Source organism: Falco naumanni, chromosome 1 (genome assembly GCF_017639655.2).
Source record: "Falco naumanni isolate bFalNau1 chromosome 1, bFalNau1.pat, whole genome shotgun sequence".
NCBI classification, from domain to species: domain Eukaryota; kingdom Metazoa; phylum Chordata; class Aves; order Falconiformes; family Falconidae; genus Falco; species Falco naumanni.
Genome location: NC_054054.1, coordinates 37,794,650 through 37,817,763, shown reverse-complemented (window position 1 = coordinate 37,817,763; position 23,114 = coordinate 37,794,650). Strand labels below are relative to the sequence as shown.

At 53.7% G+C, this 23,114-nt stretch overlaps 2 protein-coding genes across 3 annotated transcripts; one reads left to right on the top strand and one right to left on the bottom strand.

Annotated features, from left to right (window-relative positions):
* Position 1: 1 nt before the first annotated feature.
* On the bottom strand, positions 2-12,229 carry AUP1 (AUP1 lipid droplet regulating VLDL assembly factor). Of its 2 annotated transcripts, XM_040589503.1 has the most exons (12): positions 12,098-12,229; positions 11,549-11,686; positions 10,861-11,011; positions 9,763-9,950; positions 9,603-9,675; positions 5,510-5,583; positions 4,548-4,614; positions 3,888-3,993; positions 3,398-3,544; positions 3,056-3,219; positions 2,774-2,862; positions 2-121 (listed from the first exon to the last, which is right to left on the bottom strand). In XM_040589503.1, exons 1-12 carry the CDS (start codon positions 12,145-12,147, stop codon positions 73-75), a joined length of 1,296 nt encoding a protein of 431 aa, XP_040445437.1. In that variant the 5' UTR covers positions 12,148-12,229; the 3' UTR covers positions 2-72. The 2 variants fall into 2 exon arrangements, with proteins under 2 accessions (XP_040445437.1, XP_040445447.1); XM_040589513.1 differs by lacking the exon at positions 4,548-4,614 and having other exon boundaries at positions 5,515-5,583.
* Positions 12,230-12,331: 102 nt separating this feature from the next.
* Positions 12,332-21,691, top strand: HTRA2 (HtrA serine peptidase 2). Its single transcript, XM_040589528.1, has 8 exons — positions 12,332-12,803; positions 14,706-14,910; positions 14,979-15,173; positions 15,451-15,483; positions 15,956-16,064; positions 16,904-16,973; positions 20,907-21,002; positions 21,311-21,691. The coding sequence occupies exons 1-8, from the start codon at positions 12,463-12,465 to the stop codon at positions 21,474-21,476; spliced, it is 1,215 nt and encodes a 404-aa protein (XP_040445462.1). The 5' UTR covers positions 12,332-12,462; the 3' UTR covers positions 21,477-21,691.
* The last annotated feature ends 1,423 nt before the right edge of the window (positions 21,692-23,114 follow it).

Here is a 23,114-nt window from a genome sequence, read left to right as displayed (position 1 = left end):
AGACGCTGCCGCCGTTTATTTCCGCCGCCGGGGGGCGCCCGGGCAGGCCGCAGGGGGCGGGGCCGGGCCCGCTCAGGGGCTGCCGCCGGGCCGCGCCGCGCCGTGCTTCTCCGCGAACCTCCTGCGGGGGAAAGCGCCGTCAGCCCCGGGCCGCCCCGCGGCCGCCCGGGCGGGGACGGGGGCGGGGAGGGAGCCCCGCCGGGGCGGGGGCGCGCACTGCACTCCCCACTCCGGGGGTGTGCGGCGGGGGCCCGCCCCGGCAGCCGGGCCGGGACCCTCCCCGGGACTCGCCCCAGACCCCGGCGTTGTCGTTCCTCGCTGGCCTAGAGCCCAAGAGACCGGGCGTGACCCCGGCAGGCAGAACGCGCCGCTCCAGAAAGCCACCAGTCGCTGCTGGGGACAAGCCCAAGTCAGTAGCGCCGAGCACAGGCCAGGCCCGGGAGGCTGCCCGAGACCGTCAGCCGCGGCTGCGGGCCCGGAGCCGGCCACTGCCCAGCACCCGGGACAGGGACTCCCCCCGCCAAGCCTTCCGGACGCAAGGGTTCTCCCGAGCCACCCCACCAGCAAAGCCCCAGCCACGCAACGTGTGACAGGTACGGTACCAGCCAGCACCCAAAGCATTCCACTTAGGAAAGCTAAAAAGCACACGGGAAATGTGTCACTGTCCCCAAGTGGGACCACGGAACCTAAGCCTCACACCTCATTTGGATGAGATTGTGCGTTACCAAGACACAACTAACTCAATCCCATCTGAAACTGGGACGTGTACGCACAACCCTCCAGGCCCCAGAGGCGGGAAAGGTGCCAGGTCAAAGACAGGCTCCACCTGGGAGCAGGGAGAGGTGACACTGCAAGACCACCAGACTACTGCGACCACCACCCTGAACTGAGACACCCCGCTTCTGCCACATCCTGCGCAGGCTGCCATTGAACACTGGCTACCTGGGCAACACACCGTGCTCAAAACGTAAAATCCTCCCCCACAAACAGCCACACCTTGCTGCAAATCGCCCGTCCTTTCAGCAGCCTGGGCAGAGGGCTATATGAAAACAAAACATCCCACAAGCCTTGAGCTGCGAACCTTCTCTGAGGCTGAAACGGCCAAGTGACAGAGGTTGCTGCTGTCACTCAGAACTCAAGACAGAAAGGCGAGGGGCGCAATTGCCCTTCCACATCCCTCCTCTCAGGGAAGTATAGGCATCACTACTCTACAGCCAGAAGTTAGAAGAGCCTCGGAAAAGGGACATAAAAGATCAGCATGTAGAAGAGCAACAAAGTCAGGTAGGGTATCCACAGTAAAGGATTTCCACCCTCTTTTCTTTGCTGCTGAACAGACTATGCCCAATATGACCCAGAAAGAGCCCTCAGCCATCTCTGTGCTCATGGTGAAAGGCTTGGGGGACAGCTCTGAAGACAGAGTCAAACATTCTCTAAGCTATAGGACTATTCTGAGATGTAATTCCTCTAAACTGAAATGATCTTTCAGAAAACCAGATGCATTTAGTTTAAATTATTGGTGACAGACCTACCCGGAGTCACCTAGGGGTAGCCCTTTAGAAAGGGGCACTTAGAATTCACCTAGCTTCAACCTCCAACCATGGGCATTTCCTACTTGCAGCAGCAGGGAGAAGCTGATGCGGTGTCAAAAAGCCACAGGATCTCAAAGGTTTAACTGATCCCTGACCCTCCACAATTTTCTCCTGGAGTGCTCTGGAGCAAAGCTCAGTGCAGCACCTCAGCATGACTTCAGACACGTTCTCCCCTTCACAGCAAGACCCTACGGAGTGGAGACCCGATCTTGCAGCAAGCAGGCCTATTCTCACGCTGGACTGAGCCAAACACTCCATTATCTCTACTGTCTTCTAAGGACTTAGGCAGGCTCAGTGGGGAAACAGCCAGCCACCGAAAAGCCATCATTTCTTGCGGAAGCTTACTCCACTAATTAATCTGTTTCCTCTCCAGAAACAGCTACCCCATTACCTGTGTAAAGTCCGTCTGCCTACAACTTCTAGCCATTAGTTACTATTCTGTTTTTCTGTCAGACTACACAGACTTTCAGAACCTGGTTCCTTCACCCAGCATTATATATAGCATGCCATCACATGTACATTGAGTTTAACAGACTTAACTTTCCCTCCAAACTAATTCTAAAATTTCTGTTATCTTTCCTAAAAAAACAGCTGCAGACACCAGCAGAACTGGACACTTGTTCCAATATTTGCCTCATCAAAATGAGGCACAGAGGTTAAACTCACTCCCTGTTCTCTGTAATTCTCCACTTACGCCGAGAAAGATTAATTGCACTCTCCCTGTGGCCAAACAGCAAGCTTCTTTCTACAATGAGTGTTTCATAGCATCAATACTAATTTCAAAGAAATCTGTAGGCCCACAATGGCTTCTAGCAGTCAACTCCACTAGGCCAAAGAACCAAATGAGGGGTTTTTTGCTAAGCTCTATTCCTCAGCAGCTGAGTTTCTGGCATCTATCCCACCTAGTCCTCAAAACCAGAAACCCGGTGGCAATTCAGGAGACAGGGCACTTCCCAGGAATGACAAGGGGCTGCATGCTTGGAAGAGGTGAAGCAGACCAACATCTGCCTCCTCCCTCCTTCAGCAATGGTTCACTGCCTCAGCCCTGGTGTCTTGGGCCAGATGAGAGGAACAGGAGGACATGAGACAAAGCCAGGGCTGGCCCTTGTTTGGGGCATGCCCGGGTTACTGCTGGGGATGTGGTCTGGGGACTCTGACAGGGTGAGCTGTGGGTGGACTCTTACCTCCTGGCATAGTCATACAATGCTCGTTTCCGCTCCTGCAAGGACAGGTGCCGCTCCACAGGGGACTTTGCAAATTGCATTGTAGCTGGCTGGAACAGAAAGCACAAGAGCCACCAGGAGACAGTCAAACAAGGTCAGGAGACCTCCTTAGTGGCTCTGCAAGGATGCAGCATGCCAATTCGGTCTCCGTTCCCCTGACATCATGGCTAGTCCTGAACACAGGCCATCATGCTCTGGCTGCGAGCAGCCAGACCACAGGAGATAATACAACCACCAAAGTACCTTGGAAGAAGGCACAGCTATGGAGCCCTGGACACCAGAAGCAGCTGCAGCCTGGGAGGTAGACGGGGCAGGCAGGTCAGTACCAGCCTCCTTACTTTCAGGAAAGAAGGGTACTCTCCCCTCCAGCAAGTTGGCAATAGTGGTATCCACACAGTTGGTTTGGGCTGTAGGGACAAAGAGGGTCTGTTAGAGAGGGAGGTGCAACACCAGGACGCTCACATCTTTGCTGCCATTGCGCTCCACAGTGCAGCAGGGATGCAGAGGTTTCTGCTTTCAGGTATCAGGGAGACTTGGCATGGCAGGTGATCCTGCATCCCTGCCAGTACCCCAGGCATCACTTACCCAGGTCTATCCTGATGACCTCCAGAGGCACATGAGGCAGCACCTCCTTGACCCGCTGTGCCATTGCCATGATCCGCACATCCTCAGGAGCAACACCAGTCAGGCTGGAAGGTATCCTGGTCCTGGCTGCCAGGGGCTGGCTCGAGGCTGCAAGAGAAAGAACAGTGGGCACAAGAAGGTGGCCTAAAGATGCACAGCCTTTGCATTCCAGCAGCTCCACTTTCTCTAGTATGAACTGGTGCCATAAGAAAGCCAGACTTCCTGCGCATGACCATCACGTCTGTGCTCAGGGGTGGTGGTTCTCTCCCTGCCAGCTAGCTACAAACTTGAGCCTAGGGCACACAGGCAGTCCCTGCTCCCCAGGAGGATGTCAAACATGCCTTCTCCTCTCCTCTCCCTCCATGCACGAGTAACCAAGATCAGATTGAGACCCCCAGAGGCAAAGCCTAAGTGGCAGTTTCGTAGTCAGGACACTACCCAGGACACCCACCTGGGGCAAAGTGGAGAAGCGATGTGTGTCTCAGCCTCTTCATGTGTTCAGTTTTATCTGCTGCAGTGAGCCGTGTGGATACCACACCCAGCTCCATGGCCAAGAGCTGCAGAAATGTAGAGAAGAGTCACATGTACACGACACAACATGTATGACCCAGGCATTCCCATCTTGCAGGGGAGTGTATCAGATGTACAGGCCTGCATGGAGCCACGGCGAGGGGAAGAGGACTGGGAACTGATTTCTCCAGGGCCTCAGTGATGCATTTCAGTGTTGCATGGAGCACATGAAGGACCAGGAGTAGGCAATATCATCCTGCCAAAACGGGATCTTTGGTACAGGAGCTATGACCTACCCAGCACATATGGGAAAGGTGGAGGAACAACTGCTTTGTTTGATTTGTGGTATTACAAAAAGGGAGTAAAAAGTTTTAACTAGATGGGGAGAGCCTTCATAACTGGCAGAAGGGCTGAACGGGGGTTAGCAAATAGGCCATGGAAAAACTGAGTAAAGGGCAATAAATATGGACCAGAGTTCCCATCATACAGATACACCCATCCAGAAATGCCCTTTGCAACTCTGCTTGCACCCCATTCTCCTCTGTGACCATCCCAAATTGCAGCAGTCCTACACATCCCCCTCCCACATCAATCCTCCTACCTCCTGAACTCGGAGCGCAAAATCCTCACTCAGTTCTTCAGCTCGTCTGGGGACAGACGGCATCCACCTGAATAGGGACAACAGCACTGGGCTGACTGCTTCAAGGGCTGCTGGAGGAGCCAGCCCCATCTGGGATCAATAGTGCAACGGTACTATCCCCACCTCAACTCTCCCTGCTCACCCCAAATCTCTCTCCACAAGATGAGCATCAAACCTCAAACTAGCTTGCAAAATTAAGGGCAAGGCATGGCTCAGGAGACAACACTGGCTCGCTGAATCTTCTTTAGCACTCAGATGTAACATGCAAAGTATCTCCTAATGAAGTTTCCAGGAGGGCCCCAAATGAGGAGCCACTGCCATTTATGTGAAAGCAGAAAAAGGTCCGACTGGAGCCAGATATGGCCAGGGAAGGCTACAGCACAAGGCTTTTCTTTGCTGAAATACCCCAACCCCTACATTTGACTCCAAGCCCCTTTTGCTGCCTGTGAACCCTTATTACACTGAAGCTACTCAGCCAGTCTGGGCTCACTTGGGCCCTGGACGGGCATCTGAACTACCTTTGCAATTCACAGGGGATTGCAGGGAAGAGGCAGATGCTAGAGGACTGAACTGCCTGCTGGAAATCACCCATGGGACACGAGCAACCCTGGGGTGAGTTACAGCAGAGCAGCTAGCTTCAAAAATATACCCGGCAAACTTGACATTAAGAGCCCTGAGAGACTCCTCTCCTTCACCAACTCAACACAGCAACCAAGAGCCCTCTCTGCTTTAGAAGCTGCTTGAAGCTGGCCCAGAAGCTGGATCTGGCACGGACCAAATAATACTGAACGAAGCCATGCCGAGATACCACAATGAGGGTGTGCATTAGCACATACCAAAAGATTTCTTACTACAACAGCAAAAACATCAGACTCTCTGCCCATCCTAAATCCTGCCCCAAGTGAAAGAGAGAGAGATAGTACCTTACTTGATATATTGTGAAGGGAACAAAGAAGGTCCAGAGCAGCTCTGTAATCCAGGAGGAGTCAGCCACGCTCTGGGGAAGAGAGCACAATGAGATCGTGGCCCACAAAACACGAGCTAGTCAGGTCTCCATCAGGTAAGCAGGCGGGCAGAATGCAGCTGAGCCATGGCAGCGAGTAACAGATACGCAGGCAGAGAGATGTGGAGGACTGGGAAAGAGGGAACAGCAAATCCAGCACACAGTGAGGGCAAGCCCCAGGGCAGATTCATCTTCATTACTCTTCAACATGTATAGTCAAAGTTTTCACTGCTCTGAGTCATTTTTTCCTCTCACTAGGGCAGCAAGATTTTCCCTCAATAGTCTCATACTCTCTGCTAGACTGTACCTTTAGAAAGGACTGGAAATGCCTGAAGACCTACTACTAATGCTCCCTTAGAATCATGAACAATCCTCCCTTATTATGATGGGAACAGCCCCTGTAATGTCCCAGCTCCCATAAGCTTTCTCTCTTCATTTCCAAACAGGCTGCACTGTGAAGTCTTTCTTCCTTTTTTCTAAAAATTAGCAAATAACCTTTTCCCTGAGAAGTACTGCAATGCCTGCCAGCAGAAAGCACTGGAACAGGCACCCTGAAGTGGTGGGCTCTCCACCCTTCTGAACAGGACACAGCCCTGAACAGCTGGACCATATTCAGGACCCAGTTTGACTGTGAGCAGAAAGCTGAAGTAAAGACCTCCAGAGACTCCTTCCACCCTACACTTTTCAATGATTCTAAAGAACTTGCTACTGAATGGACGTTGTTCCTAGGATTTTTGTAGTTGTTACTTTTATCCTGCAGTAACCAAACTTCCCACAACCTTGTGAGAACACCATCTCAAGATCTACAGCTTGCAATGTAGCTGCCTCGGCTTCTTTTACACCTGACTTCAGCCTTGACCAAAGCAGTGTGGCTCCAAGCCTTTGACACCATTTCCCACAGCATTCTCCTGGAGAAACTGGCTGACCATGGCTTGAACAGCCGTACTCTTAACTGGGTAAAAACTAGCTGGATAGCCAAGCCCAAAGAGCGGTGGTGAACGTAGTTAACTCCAGCTGGCAGCCGGTCACAAGTGGTGTTCCCCAGGGCTCAATGCTGAGGCCAGTGCTGTTTAATACCTTTATCAATGATCTGGATGAGGGGATCGAGTACACCCTCAGTAAGGAAGTGTTGATCTGCTGGAGGGCAGGAAGGCCCTATAGAGGGATCTAGACAAGCTGGATCGATGGGACAAGGCCAACTGAGGTTCAACAAGGCTGAGGGCCAGGCCCTGCTTGTGGGTCACAACAGAGCAGCTGGGAAGCTGCCCAGCAGGAAAGGGTCTCAGGGGGCTGGCTGACGGCCAGCTGAGCACAAGCCAGCAGTGTGCCCAGGTGGCCAATAGTACTCTGGCTTCTGTCAGAAATAGTGTGGCCAGCAGGACTAGGGAAAGGATTGTCACCCTGTACTCAGCACTGGTGGGGCCGCACCTCAAATACTGGGTTCAGTTTTGAGCCCTCGTTACAGGACAGACACTGAGGGGCTGCAGTGTGTCCAGAGAAGGGCAACAAAGCTGGGGAAGGGTCTGGAGCACAAGTCTGAGTGGCTGAGGGAATTTGGGGTGTTTAACCTGGAGAAAAGGAAGCTCAGGGGAGACCTTATCACTCTCTGCAACTACCTGAAAGGAGCTGTACCCCCTGTAGGGGGTCAGTCTCTTCTCCCAGGTAACAAGCGATGGGACAAAAGGAAACAGCCTCAAGTCGCATTGAGGGAGGTTTAGATTTGCTATCAGGAAAAATTTCTTCATCTAAAGGGTTATCAAGCATTGGAATAGGCTGCCCAGGGAGGTGGTGGAGTCACTATTCCTGGAGGTATTTAAAAGCTTTGTAGATGTGGTGCTTAGGGACATGTTTAGGGACAATCCCATGCTTTCTCATACTTGATGCTCAGAAGCAAATAAATGCAGCGCTGGGTGAACAGTTGGACCCAATGATTGTAAAGGTCTTTTCCAACCTAAATGATTCTATGATTCTAAGACAGGCTTCATGCCTGGTTTATTCCATGGTCTGGAAAGAGGTGCTATAAATGAGAAAAGCCCTGAAACCACAGCCACCAAGGATAACAGTAAAGAAGCCTCATCTCCTGGATAAACAGATCTAAAAAACCTAAAATCAAATACTTATAGTGATGCCAAAAGCAAGACTTCAGTTATGCTGCCTTGTGCACAGAACAACACCCTCCTTCAAGGTTCCACCAATTGGAGGTGGAGAAAACTCTTTCTTAAACCCAAATTTGGTGCTATTTTGCTTGGCCCAGTGTCTTATATATGTCACATAAGCATCTAAGAAAGCTTTCTGTAAAGCACTGATCAAATCATTCAAAGTATTGCATCCCCAGTCCTCAGAAGTTTCTGATGGTTTAAAATTACATAAGAAATCTGCCAGGATTTACTTAGTCACTGTGCATGAAGGGCAAAAAGTCCTGCTCAACCTCTGAAGGTAAAAATGTGAGTCAAGGTGTAACCGTAACCAGTATCTTCAAACAGATCTGCAGTTACCTGCATGCTGTTCTCCCTAACATTCATGAAGGCAGGGATGCACAGACAAATGCAAATTCTGTGAAATGTGAAAAGTTACCAGAGGAGCCAAAACCATAACAACATAAGACATTCACTACAAACAGTCCAGAACAGGATAGCTCTCCCAGTTCTCTGGGGCAGTCATTCAAAAATTTAAAGTATCCTCACTGTTAGAAAACTGTATCTTAATCCAAAACTGAACTTGTGCAGCACCAACATTTCGTCTCAGCACCTGCAGACTGCTGCTGTGTGCTTTCTCAGAAAGAAAAAGAATTCTCCATTCTTAAGTCTCTCCTCCAATATGCAAGCAGCTATCCACAACAATCTCTCTGCCTTTTCTCTGATAAGCTGATTAAGTTGAGTGCCTTTAAGTGCTGCTCTCTGGATTCCACATCATACTTAAGGCCTCCTTGAATTCTACTACTGCCCCACTTTCTTGGCAGCAGAATTACCGAAGCTTCACATAATATTTTAGCAGTGTTCATCATTGCGCACGTCCAGGTAACACTGTGTTCCTTACCCTGCCAGACACTCCTCTTCTTATGCACCCACAGACCACATTAAACTTAGAAGTAACAGCCGTTCACTTGCAGTTATCAGTACTTCACTGGATCACAATCAATAATTTAACTTCATTACTCACCAACCTGAACTTTACCAGCAGGGATCTCAATACTGTCATCTGCAGCATCAATAAAAGCAATAAATAGCACTGGGAAAAGAACTAATCCCTAACAGAATCTCACTTCAAAAACAACTGCATGCTGATGTTTTAGTATGGGCAGCCATATTTTGTGACCCGCTGGTGAGTGGCTATAAATCTATCCACTGTGCCATACCACCTTAAAAAGATGGGACAATAGAGAATCAACTAAAATGTCAGATTAATATAAAATGTAACTGTCTTTTAATCAACTAGATCCATAAATCATACCAAGAAATAACAAATTCAACAAAATCTCACTCTGTTAATAAGCTGACAACAGTTTCATTGCAATCTGTTTAGCAGCGCTAGTATTATCATCATGAACTTTGCCACTTTTTTGAAGCTAATGTTGCATCATGTTACATCTGTGCATTTGGGAGGCAGGAGTTCAAGAGCCTACTCCAGAGAGCCTTGCATAACCTTTGGCACATTAGCCACTCTCCAAGGCGACTAGAACTACTCTTTCAAAGCACTTGAAAAGAAAAGGAGATGAGACACAGTGGTGTTATGGTCATGGAAGCCAGAGGGCACACTGCTAGGCAGCTGAGCCACTAAAACATTTATCAAAATTGCCAGTGTAACTAAAAGAGTACTGACTTAGCAGAAGTTCTCTGTGAAAGGCACTTGAAAAACAGTGTTAGCGCTGAGAAGCTAGTCCATGGGTTACAGGACACAAGGCCAGGCTGCACTACCCACAGACTTCAGAGCAGAAGCAGAATTAATGGCATCACCAAGCCCCTCACACAGCACATGCCTCCACAACTCCTCCTTGCCCTATGTCCCTGACTCACCACAGTGATCAAAGGCCTCTGAACTTGTAGGGCAACTGGCTGTACCACATCCAAGATTGAGAACGGCCAAGAGCTGAAAAGGAAAATTTCAGCAGTGAATGATCCTAAAGATAAAACAAAATAAAAACAGCCCCACCGCAGGAATACTCATTCCGAGTACCTGAAACGGAGCAAGCCAGCCCGGCCGTTGGTGGCAGCCTCCTCTGGGAACAGCAGCAGTGGTGGGTTTCCTCTGTGGGATGAATATGCCTTCAGCGAATCCACCAGCTCTGCTCGGCTTCCTGTTACTCCCAGCTCCATGAATCCTCGTGACCAGCAGATGAAACCAGGGGCACCATTCAACGCAGGCTGCAAGGGAAAACAGGAGTAAGGAAGAAAAGCTGTCCTCCCCTCCCCTCAAGGCCTACTTTCCCAGATGACAGCGGAAAACAAAAGTTCCTGCTTATTACCAAAAACGCCTCTAGGGGCTGAGGGAGTAACCTGCAGGCTAAAAGCACTAGTAGCAGAGGACATAGTACTGCCAGGCCTCAATAACTCCTCTGGCCCCATTCCCTAGGATTCTGATTACTAATCTTCAGTTCAGACTGTCCCCTGTCTGCCAGTGCCCTGGGCAACAACTGTGTTCTCTCTAGTAGTTGCTGACACACTTGACAAAGAACACACTACTGCCAAGAGTTACTTTTCTCCAGGTAAGGAGCAAACCCACTGCTGCTCAGGATATAGGACCAGCCAACTCACTCCCAGGCATATTCAGAGTCTGCTGATTCAGGAACTCCACATATAAGGAATTTCACAAGAGTACAGGGAAAGCTACAAAACCACCAGCCCGGCACAAAAACCTGAGCACCACCACCCCACCGTGCAGCTCCCCTCAGCACACCTCTGCAGCACAGCCAGCTGTCCACACACACAGAAGTGGCACCCAATGCCAGGGGAAAACCCCACAACCAGCCTGCTTCTGACAGCACTTCTGAAAGGCCAGAAAAAAGGATACAGATGCTAGGATCTGCCCACTCTCTTCCAATAAAATCAATACCCACTGTAACATAACTGTTCCTGCTTGCCATTTCATTTTTTCATGCAGAGCCTAAGAGCGTGACACTGAACCAGACAAAAAACCTCAAGGCTGGTGCAATCCTGGGTTAATAAATAAAACCTGAAGACCATGGCAACACCTACATAATAAAAGAGCCCCCTGTGCACTTCTCTTGGAGACAGCTGCTTCCAGACCTGCCATGCTTGGCTCCAAGTTACTCACCGTATTACATGAGGTCAGAAGGTTGATGACATTGTGATCGAACTGTGTCACGTGGTTGGCGATATACACCCTCACATTGACATCACGAAGCCGAGGATCACTTTGCCGCACAAATAAGCCCAGCACTGAACACATCACACGTACAATAAACCTGGTGGGGGTAAGTGGTTTCTTCAAGTCCTGCAGTCTGAGCCACTGCTGGCTTACACATCCAACAAACAGAACAGACACTTGGAAATTCATATGACTTGACAAAAGACACCAGAACAAAGTGCAAATAATATGACAGATGTCTGGAACAGGAATTGCTGGGGGACTGCTGTTGGGGCTAAAGGCTGCATGTCAAGCTGTAGCTGCCGCATGAAATACGGGGCAGCAAGCCACAGACATTCCTAGCAAGATACCCAGCTAATCCAAGTATTTCAGATCAATCCTCAAGCACTCAAGAGGCAATTGCCAACTTTGGTCTTGGCAGAGAAGGTACTTTCATGGGTCCTGGGGACAAGGAATCCTGAAAGGACAGCTCCCCGTAAACCTCTGCATGAGTCAAGCCTCCATGGCTAAGACCTCAAACAGGTGAGGGCAGCCCTCCCGCCCCACACTGCCCCACAGCACTGTCTGCACACCACATCCCCACCCAGGGCAACAGCAGGAGCTCTGTGCCCTGGGGAGAGCTGGGCTCACGCACCGTCGCAGCACGCTGTCAGGCAGGGCGCAGCTGACCAGAAAGACATGTACACCAATGAAGAGGCGCAGGACGAGGAGGCAGAGCCCCACAGGTGCGTAGAGCAGCAGGGCCAGAAGCAGGAACCCATCAGTCGGAAACCTATAGGGCCAAAAAGCAGCACAGACAGCCTGAGCATGGCTGGGACGTATATGGAACAACTGGATCCCCCGCTGCCCACCCGGGCCCCCCCCAGGGACCACCCCGCATCCTTCGCTCTGCATAAAGTCCCAGGCCTCCACAAGGAGAAGCCCAGCCCATCCCGGGCCTCCCAGACACACCCCGGAACCACACCGGTCCCCCCGCGGGACACTACGACCTCCCCCACGTTGCTCCGTGGGATACCCCTTCCTCTAGTGGAAACCCGGGGCCTCCCCACAGTAACAGCCCAGCTTCCTGCGTGGGCCGCCCCCGGGACACCCTGAAACCCCGGGCCTTCCCCGGGAGCCCACGGCCCGTCGCCGCGAAACACAGAGGGGGCCGCACTCGTCCTCAGGGACCCGCGGCTCTCACCGGTGCGAGTCGAAGAGCCGCTCGGGGCCCGGGGCCGCAGGAGGCTCCATCCCCGCTGCACCCGGTACCTCAGAGACGCCCGACACCCGCCGCCATCTTCCCCCGCGGCCGCCCGCCTGGCCCGCGCGGGGCAGCCTGGGAGGAGCGGCACCTTCCCGGCGTGCACCGCGGACTCCGCCCCGCCGCGGGCCCGCGGCAGCCAGCGAGTCGGGGGGGGCAGTCGGCCGGTCTGGTGGGCCCGGTGAGCTGCTCCCACCGCCAAGCCACCCTGCTCTCCGCCGCCGGCGGCCGTGGTGCGGGTAGCGGCGGGACCGGTGGCGGGACGCCATCTCCCAGCGTGCCCCGGGGGCGGGCGCCGCAGCAGCATGGCGGCGCTGGCACGGTGGGCGCGGGCACCGCTGCTGCCGGGCGCGGTGCGTTGGTGCCGGGCGCTGTGTGGGGCCGCTGAGCCCCACCCGCCGCCGCCGCCTTCCCCTCCTCTTCCCTCCGCTAGGGGCCGGGCGTTGGCTGCGGCGCTGGGCGCCGGGACGGCAGCGCTGGTGCTGCTGTGGGCCCGGGATGGCGAGAGCCGCCGGCCCGCGCTGCCCGCTCTGCGCGCCGCCGTGCCCGCCCCGCCGACCGCCTCGCCCCGCGCCGCCTTCAACTTCATCGCCGACGTGGTGGAGAAGACGGCGCCCGCGCTGGTCTACGTGGAGATCGTGGGCAGGTACCGGCACCGGGCGGCCGCGCACGGCCCGGCCCACGGCCCCCGCGGAGCCGGCTTCCCCGCTTCCCGACGGGGAAGTTTCCCTCTTGACCCTGTCCCGGTCCCTTCTCGTTCTGCTCCGAGGAGGAGGGTATGTCCCCGTCCTCTTCGCACCCCATAGGGAGGGCTTCCCCGTCCGCCCTGCCTGCAGAGCTGCTCCGACGCCTGCACAGTGCAGACCCCCACCCTGGCCACCGCCGGGTCCTCGGCTGGCTTCTCCCGCGGCCGCCCTATCGCGTATCCCAGGCAGCCTGAACCAGGCACGGCATCCGGGTAGGATCCTACAAGTGTCGCAGGAGAGACAGGCCCCCTCACCCCACTGCCTGTGCACACCACCAGCCTTTACCACAGGAACATGCTGCTGCCACACCACCACCACCTTGACTTCCAGGCAGCGGCCCCAGGCTGTCCTGTGGCACACAATTACTCCATCCTAGGAGCACGGTTTGCATTTACCTTTGATCTCCATAATCTTGCCATCCTGTGTCTCCAGCCTGTCAAGACACTCTGAACAGTAGCTCAGCCCTTCAGCTTCTTGACTGCTCCCTCCAGTGTGGTGTCATCCGCAGGTCTGCTGAGTTTGCATGTGGTGTCCCATCCTCTGGTTTAGGAACGTGAAGGACATGGAGCGGTACTGGCCCTTCTCCCACCTCCTGAGGCATGGTATTAGTAGCTGACCACCAGCTGGGCTTGCCCCTAGGTGGCCCAGCCAATTTTCTGTTGACCTTATTGATTATCAGCCTGCATGTCACCTGTGTGGCTAATGGCACCACGGGAGACAAGGCTGAAAGCCTGCTTAAGGTAAACAATATCCACTGCTCGCCCGTTACCTGCAGAGCCACTCATCTGGCTGCAGGAGCCAGCCAGGTTGGTCAGGCATGATTTGCCATTGGTGCGTCTGTGCTGGCAGCCCCCAGTCCCCTTCTTGTGTGCTCTGTGCTGGGAAAGGGTTTCTGGGAGCGTTTGCTCCATAACTTTCCCAGAGATTGTGGAGACTGGCTGGTCTGCAGTTTTCAGGACCCACTTTCTTGGCAGCCTTGCAGGCTGGTGTGACTTGCCTTTTTCCAGCCATCAGGAGATCCCCTTTACCACTGTGACATTTGAACACTCACAGGGACCTCAGCCATCCCTCTCATGTGTATCCATGGACCTGTGCATGTCCAGCTGGCTTCAGTGATCTGTGTGATGCTGCATTCCCACAGACTGCCTCAGGGCACAGCAACTTGGGAGGCCCAAAGAACAAGGCAAAAAGGCACCAATCGCATCAGACCTTTCTGTGTCTTGTGTCACTACGTCCCTTGCCCCAGTCAGCACCAGGCCTTCCTGTAGAGGTCAGGATGATTGATGTCCCCCATGGGGACCGGGGCCTGCAGTTGTGAGTCTTCCTCCAGCTGTCTAAAGAAGATGTACCCATCACCTCCCGAGTGGTTTTTACCTGCTCTGAGGCAAGGCTTTGTGTGTTCAGGCTGCTTCTTTGTGTAGATCACAACCCCTGCTACTTACCCCCTTGCTGCTCTTTCCCAGACTGCACCATCCACTGCAGCTCTCCACTCACGTAAGCTTCCCACTGTTAACTCTGTACTCCCAGTGGGATTGTACCTTAGCAGCTGTGCATGGGCTCCTGATGCTTCCTGCTTGTTCCCTTCTTGCATGCGTGTTTGACTCTTGAGATGGGGACTTTTTGTGAAGAAGTGAAAGAGTCTTCCCCCATCATCCTGTTGCCCAGACATCATCACTATCCCCTGCTTCTTTCCAGGCCTACCAGTCTGGGCCACCCAGTCTGCCTGGCACCTGCCCTCCTGAGTCTTCACCAGTCCCCTCGGGATCCCTCCCACCCCTCCCTTACCTGTGCCCATCTTGCAGGCATCCCTTTTCGGGCCGTGATGTGCCCATCTCTAATGGCTCGGGTTTCCTGGTGTCTCCGGATGGGCTCATTGTGACCAACGCGCACGTGGTGGCAAATCGTCGGTGTGTGCGGGTGAAGCTGGCCAGCGGTGAGCAGTATGATGCTGTGGTGCAAGACGTGGACCAGGTTGCAGACATCGCTACCATCAAGATCAAGCCTAAGGTGTGCATCACAGTGGTGGAGACTCCCTTCGTTCCCTCCCATCCGCTCACTGTCCTCTTCCCTTCCAGCACCCGCTGCCCACCCTGCCCCTTGGGCGCTCCTCTGAGGTGCGACAGGGAGAGTTTGTGGTGGCCATGGGCAGCCCATTCGCCCTGCAGAACACCATCACCTCCGGCATCGTCAGCTCTGCCCAGCGGGGCGGCCGGGAGCTGGGCCTGACCACCTCTGACATGGAGTACATCCAGACTGACGCTGCTATTGATGTAAGGGGAGCCCGCGGTCGTGGGTGGGTGGGGTGGCACCTCCTCCCATCAGCCCTCTTTGGGGAGGAGGGAGCTGGGGAAGGGCTGTGGGTGCTGTGAGGTCAGAGGAGGCTGGACACAGAGCACTGGGAGATGAAGGGATTCTGGCCAGTCACCTGGGTGCTGGCTACATTTCTCGGCCTGACCCTGTTCTCTGGATTCTGCCTCCCTGCCGCGGGTCCTGCTGTGTGAGGATGTTGCTTTCATGATTTGTTTACTGCTCTCTCCTCTGCTGCAGTTTGGGAACTCCGGGGGCCCCCTCGTCAATTTGGTAAGCTCTGCTTGCACCCTCACGGGCCACGGCAGAGGTGTGCCACGTGCTCTTCGATCGGTGTCCCCAGGGGCTTGGTACCCCTCAGTGGGAGCACCTGTGGGTGCTACTGCTGCCGGGAGGGAGGGGCAGTGTATGCTCCAGGCTCCTTGTGAGGAGGAGGAGGAGCAGGGGATCAGCCCAGTGTGGGAAGCTCTGTGCAGAGTCTGTTTCAGGGAACCTGAGCCGATGGGTCTCTGGCATGGTGGAGCTGAGCCCTACTCTAGTGAGGCTGGAATGGCTGATGCTGGCAGGGCAGAGGGAGGGGCTGCATGAGACCAGTCTCTGCCCAGCCTCAGCAGGGTCCAGCAGGCTGCAGAAGCAGCAGGCTGGGAAGGGACGGGTGCACAGACAGGACTCCAGGCTTGCACAGCAGTTCCCCTCCTCTCCGCAACGATGCAAGCTGGATAGCACAGTGCCCTTTCCCCTGCAGGATGGCGAAGTGATTGGGGTGAACACTATGAAGGTGACATCAGGCATCTCTTTTGCCATCCCCTCAGACCGGCTACGGAGGTTCCTGCAAAAGGAGGAGCAGCGCAAAAGTGAGTTGGGTGCCTCCCTGCTTGGGTATTGGGGGAAGTAGGCCAGGAGGAGGAAGAGGATGAAAGAGGGAAGCTCTGGCACATCTGGGCTTTGGGCCTTTCTGCGACAAGGGCAAGCAGAGCATGAGAAAGAGTCTTTGGGAGTAAGAAGATTCTTCCATCTGGCACAAAACTCCCCCGCCATGGGAAAGCTGTGCTGCTGCTTCCCTGCCCACAGGGGCCTAACAAACTACAAGGAGGATGCTGGCCTGCGTGTGCTGCAGGTATAGACTTTTAAAGTGTCCTAAGTAGCTTGCACTGAAGTCCCCAGGGGTAGGTGAGGATTTTATTTTATTTTTTTTGTCCTTTTCATTAGATCTCAACATATGGGGAAATCAGTGGACCATTTGTTGGCATTGAGAAAGGGAAAGGATGACGTGGAAACTGGGGGCTACTTAGTCTTTTGTGTACTAATGGAAATGCAAATGCGGGATTCAGCTGTATTGTAAAGGACAGGTAGTTGATTTACTTGTGTGGAACATTGCCTCTTTTTGTCCTTTGTGTCTGTTATAATTTATTTGATGCAGACTCATGCTTTCTGATTCTCATGTTGGCACTGTGGAGTGATACCCTCAGTTCAAAAAATGACAGCCTAAACCAGGAAAGCAAAATATGCCATACCTGTAAAGCTCTAACTGGTAAATGGAACTTAAGCTGTTGGTAGGGAATCAGAACAACTCGCTCCGCACGATGTCTGCCTTGAGGCTTGTGAGCTTTGTGACTCGGCTGGCTCAGCCCAGCACTATTTTGAGTGTGTGCCTGTTTTCAGCCTTGTCATTTGATGTCCTTTCCTTCAACAGGCTCTTGGTTTGGCAATACAGAGACGAAGCGCCGTTACATAGGGGTGATGATGCTGACTCTTACACCAAGGTATGTGTTCTAAGGTTGGGTACCAACAGGCTGGTTTTATTGGGGCATGGTGACTGTGTGATGGGATCTTTCAAACTAACTGGGAGTGCCTGTTTTAGGGAGGGCTGTCTTCATGCCTTAAGCATTCACTTTCAGATGTCTTTGTGTTGTGTTTAGACTCTAGGCTATGTCAGAGGTGAATTAGAAGCATGCAGGTTTCTGCACTTGTGGCATAATCTGTAAGCAGATAAAAAGTCCCTGAACCTACCCCTCAGAGTGACAGATCAGACTATAATTGTCACTGGAAGGAGTTCGATAAAGAGCCCTTGCAACACAGCATGAATGAAAAGCCACCAGAGAGATGGTGTAATTAACAGATAACGCAACGTGCGACTAGAAGTTGTGATGAAACAGTTGGGCAGGTTGTAGTCTCTGGGAGGAGGGACCTACCAGGTGAATTGCTGTGGTGCAGAAACAGTTCTAGAATATGGGACTTTCAGAGTAAGAAATGGCAAGTCTGCTTGCAGTAAAGTCAACTGAGGTAGGAGGTAAACAGATAGGAGAGGAGGCTGTGTAGGCACATACAGCGTGGCTGCAACGCAGGGTGATGTGAGGCTTCTGGGTTTCAGGAGGAAGGCTGGGTGCTGCCTCTGGGGAGAAGTCATCATGGTGCTAGCTAGTAGAACGCTGGCAGGAACCCCAGAGACTGCTTGTGGTGTCCAGACATGCAGGCAGCCTACAAACCCAAGCAACACACAAGAGCCACAGGATTTCTAGGAAGGGCAGAGCACAGCCCTGAAAGGTGTTTCTGCCAAGCACACTACAACTGCCAACCCTACTAGCATGCTGAGCCCCAAGAGTCAGTTGAAATCTCTTGAAAGGTGGCTGCAAGAGCCAAGGAACCAGAGCAGGTACTCTGTCCTTGAACAGAATTGCTCTCAGAGGTGAGAGTGCTGGTCCAGCATGCTCCTAATGTGTGCACTTTATAGAATCGTAGAATTTTTTAGGTTGGAAAAGACCTTTGCGATCATTGAGTCCAACTGTTCACCCAGCACTGAAAAGCCCACCAGTAAGCTATGTCCCTAAGCACCACATCTATGTGTCTTTTCAGTACCTCCAGGGATGGTGGTGGCTGCACCGCCTCCTTGGGTAGCTTGTTTCAAAACGTTCTGTGCCTCCCGAGATTCAAGGAGTACTGCCGGCATTGCTGGCGTGCCCAGTAGATGGTGCTGGTATTCGGCAAAACCTGTGGGATGTGGGAGCCCAACCTCCCCCTGCTTCACCAAACGGGCGGGCAGGATGAAGTCTGTCAGGGAAGAAGTGTGGAATGCTCAGGACGTGGCTCCTCAGAAGTGTATCTGGCTTCAGTGCAGCCAGTGAGCAATCTGGCAGCTGGTCCTGGGAAACCATCTGACCGAAAGGCTTGTTTGTGCTCAGTTGCTGGGAAGATCTCCCAACAAGAGATTGCTCGCCTTGGAATCGGATGATTACACTGTCTGAACATGCTCATTTGAAAGGCCAGAAACTTGGCGTTGCACAGGAAGAAGGAGAAGCTCCGTGTTGGGTACAAGCCTCTCGGCATCCTGGCCCTACTGCACATATCTGGCAGGCAGGAGCTTCCTGAGACACCAGGCCTTTGCTCTGCTGCCTGAAGGGAACAGAGGTGTGCCAACAACTATGGTGGAGCTTGTAGGCACCCTCGCCTTGGCCACAAAAAGCAGTGGGGAGAGGACCCTGGCTAGCACAGCCCTCTGCAGTCACTTTACTGCATGGAGTAAGTAGGGACCGAGCAAAGGACTTTGAGAGCAGCAAAGGAAAGACACGCTGATTATTGGGAACAGGTTCTACGTGAAACTGCTGCTGGTGTGTGTTGCTGGTCAGGGGTTTTACTAGAAAAGCATCCAAAACGTTGGTTGGTTCTTCATGAAATGTGTGATAGAACTTGCTGATGTTGTAGGGTTCGAAAGAGCAACTGGAAAACTTTACAGAAGAAAAATCTTCCTGATTTTCAAATGCAAAGATACAGCATTACAGCTCAGGAGCTTCTTGAGCCAGACTGCTGGAGACTGTAGGCATCTGGGGAACTCTGACCTGCAGCTGGTGTTGTAGGTGATAGGGTGATGGGGAAAATGGACCCCTCAACTGACTGACCTGTGGACTGGGTCTGGCTGGGATGGAGTCGTTTTCTTCATAGCAGTCCACGTGATGCTGTGTTAGATCTGTGAGCAAATCTGTTGGTAACACACAGATGTTTTAGCTGTTGCTGAACAGCGCTTACTCATGTGTCAAGGCCTGCCCTATTTCTCACTCAGCACCCTCGGGAGGAGGCTGGGAGGGGACACAGCCAGGACAGCTGACCTGAACTGACCATGCCATATGACGTTGTGCCCAGCAGTAAAACTGGGGGGAGTTTTTCCAAGGTAGCCAATTGCTGGGGGTTTGACCTGGCCATCAGTGTGCAGGTGGGAGGTGGTCAATGAGTGCCTTTGCATCGCTTGCCCTTCCCCGCCCCGCCCCCCCCCCTCCTTTCTTTCTTTGCCTGTTAAACTTATTTTTATGCAGACCCACAAGTTTTCTTGATTTTACCCTTCATATTCTTTCCCCTATCCTGCTGGGGGAGTGACTGAGCAACTGGGTAGGGACTTACCTGCCAACCCATGCCAACAACCCACTACAACCAGGTGCAGCCACACTTAGTGCTGTGTAGCCTAAAATCATGCATTTACTGCACTTGTACAGAGACCTGCTTAAGGGCATGCATTGTTCAGTTTCAGCGACTGAGGCGAAGAAGCAGATTTGACCCAGTAAATGTGCAGACCACATCAGCAGCTCTGTCAGTAGAGCCCAGTGACAGGAGAAGAGGCAACAGGCACAAACCAAAACACAAGATTACATCTGAACACAAGAAATTACTTTTTTACTGTGAAGAGGGTGGTCAAAGCCTGGCATAGGTTGCCTGGAGAGGTCGGAGAATCTACAGCCTTGGAGATACTCAAAACCTGACTGGACAGAGTCCTGGGCAACCTGCTCTGGCTGAGCTTGTTTGAGCAGGGGGCTTGGGCTAGGTGGTCTCAGAAGGTCCCTTCCAACCTCAGGCATGGTGTGATCCTGTGAAATCAAGAAGGGATGGCAGCTTGCAAAGATGTGTGAAAAAGTACAGTAGATTTCAGCAGGGACCATTGTGAAGTAGGGAGCCATAACTGACTGAACAGGAGGAGCAAGGCTGATGAACAAGGAACTGGGCAGAATCCGTGAGAATTTCTGGGGCTGCAGTGGATCAGAGTTCACGCACAGTGTTTGAGGGAAGAATGCTGTTTACATGAGGCACGATCCCTCCACTCTGGTGAGATCCGCCCAAAGCACTGTGTCCAGTCCTGGATGCTTTTGGGAGAGGTGAGGAGCAGCTGGAGGGAGTCCAAAGTGGAGCAGTGAGAGGTGCAGAATATAAGCTAGGTTTGGAAAACCTGATCTGCAGGAAGATTGGAGGAGCTGGGATTGTTTATAGACTCCGTAGGAGAGATGTGTCAAGCAGAGGTATACCCACATCTGGCAAAAAGAGGGGGCATAGCTTTTGTTGTGTCCTGCCCGCCAAAGGCAGAGAAGTGAAACTGCAGCAGGGGAGGGGTAGATCTGATACCAGGAAGGGTGGTATGATGTGGGGCTGCTCAGACAGGGGACATGCATTACCAGGAGCTGTGATCTAGTTGGCAACTGCTTTGGTATTTTCCAGCTCTCCCTGGCACAGTTAGTACTTTTGACCTCTAGTTTTTGACAGGAAGGTGGTGGTGTTTTGGTGCTCCTGGGCTTTGCAGCTCGTTTTTTGCCCTTAGCAGTATGCAGGGATACAGGAAGAGAGGTTCTGTGCTGTGGTCTTCAAGCCTGTGCAGCCATGGTGGGATGGGAGCTCTGCTCTGCCTCCCAGCTACTTACCTGATGCTGATGTTCACTCTGCAGCATCCTGGCTGAGCTGAAGCTGCGTGACCCCAGCTTCCCCGATGTCTCCTACGGAGTTCTAATCCACAAGGTGATCATTGGCTCCCCAGCCCATCAGTAAGTGCCCGTCTGTGCCCTGGGGGGTGGCATGAGAGAGCAGCTTTGCAGGATGGGCTGTATTTAGCTTGGAGTGTTTTGCTCCAGAGCAGCAGGGCTTGGGCCCCACAATTGTCAGTCTGCAGCAGAAACCAACTGGTGACCCTTGCCCAGGCTTGGTGTCCTGTTGGCCAAGGTACCTGTGTGGCTGGAGGGACGCCTGGTGCAGCAGCCCAAACCTGTAGTGCCTGGCTCTCCTTCCTTCTGGATAGAAAAAGCTGAGTATCTGCTTCACCCACTGTGCGCTTCTGTCATCATTCTCCCCACAGGGCAGGGTTGAAGGCAGGTGATGTTGTGCTGAAGATCAATGGGCAGGCATCACGCCGTGCAGAGGATGTGTATGAGGCAGTACGGACACAGCAGAGCCTGGCCTTGCTGGTGCGGCGTGGCTACGACACTTTGCTGGTGAGCGTTGTCCCTGAGGTCACGGAGTAGCAGTGCTGTCATGCAAGCCACTGCAGGCACTGGCTGGCAGTGCTGCCCGAAAACCAAGGACACAGGACTGGGCTGTGCCTGTTCGCTGGACAGGGAGAGACGGGGCGCTTGCGAAGGACTGGAAGGGGTCAGGCAGAGGGTTCTGGCCCAGTGCCTGGGTAGTCTCGTGATGTGACCGTTCCCCTCTGTACTCAAATAAAGCACTTTTCTAGGGACCCCCCAGTGCCATGTGCCCTCCTTCCCATGGCATCCACAGTTGCCTAGGGGGGAGGCTGGGCTGTGTGGGGCCCTGCCCCTCCTGTCAGTCCTCACATGAGTCCTTCCAGTTGGGGAGGAGCTGGCTGTGCCTCCAGGGGACCTCCTCGGTGTTAGAGTGTAGGGGTGTCCTGCCACCCACTCGGTACCCACACAGGAGTCAGTACTCGCGACTCCTCCATCTGTAACGCACAGGCACCCGTCAAACTGTGGCTCGTGTGGCCACCTCTGCGAGTGAGAGTGGCCCTGGGGCAGCTCTTGAGCAGGCTTTGCTGGGGTGGCGATCCCTGGTGTGCCATCTGAGCTGGTCCTCGGCAGTGGTTGATGCTGTGGCTGTGCCCACGAGGCCAGAGGGATGTGGCAGATGTCTATCTTGGTCGCATTGCTTTCACTGGGAGCATTGCAAATGGTCTAAAGTCTGCATCCACATCTGCACCCATGAAGCAGCTTTCTGGGGCTGTGGTGAAAGGGGTGTCAATGCTGGACTTTTGAGGTGGCCAGGGCAGCGTCTCGATGGTCCTGATGTTCAGGAGGGCCAAAGGTGGGAGCCTGTGCTGGGGCCGGGGCTATGCGTGCCTTGCATCCCTCCCCCAGCCCAGTGTCTGCCCATGCTGGAGCACTGCTCTCCCACACAAGCAGCCTGGCCCCTGGGGACAGCTGGGGCCCTCCCTGTGCTCTGCAGCTGGTGGGCTCGAGCCTGGCGGCCCTTCTGGGAAGGAGCAGCTCTGGCTGTTCCTTGCCTTCCTGGAAGAGCCCCTGCTCTGCTCAGGCTCCTGCCAGAGGCTGCAGCAGTCAGGCAGCTCTGTGGTGAAGGCTGCCTTGAGGCGCCGTGTCCAGCCCAGCTCCAGCAAGAGGAATGTGCGTGCTGAGCCAGGCCCTGCCTGTGACGGGGCTCCCGAGCCCTCGCCCCTGCCTGCTATTTTTAGGAGATGAAAGAAGCACAGTTCCTTGGGGGTGCTGTGGCGAAGGGCGGCTCTGAGCTGCTGCTCCCTGCTGTGCTCCTCCCGCCCTGGAGAACAGGCCTCTTTTCAGGCAGCCCTGGCCTCGCCAGAGGAATTTGCTCCCCCGGCAAGCCCCAGCCGGCTGCTCGCAGGGGAAATAGCTGAGACGCCGGGCAGCGTTTCTGACATAGCTGCTCTGGCAGCGCTGACCGCAGTGCTTTCCACTGCATGGAGCCAGGGCCTGCCCCGCCACAGCCACCGGCTGCCCCTCTCCTCCCCGGGCGCAGTCTGTCCCTCAGCAACGCGGAGGTGGCTGCAGCTGTGCTGCCAATGGCTGAGGTGTGAGAGCTGCAGGAGCTGAGGTGTCCCTCCCTTTGCACTTTTGCCATGTCCTTGGTCTCTGCCCCAAGCATCTCTGCTCCCTCCATGCCAGTCAAGGCAG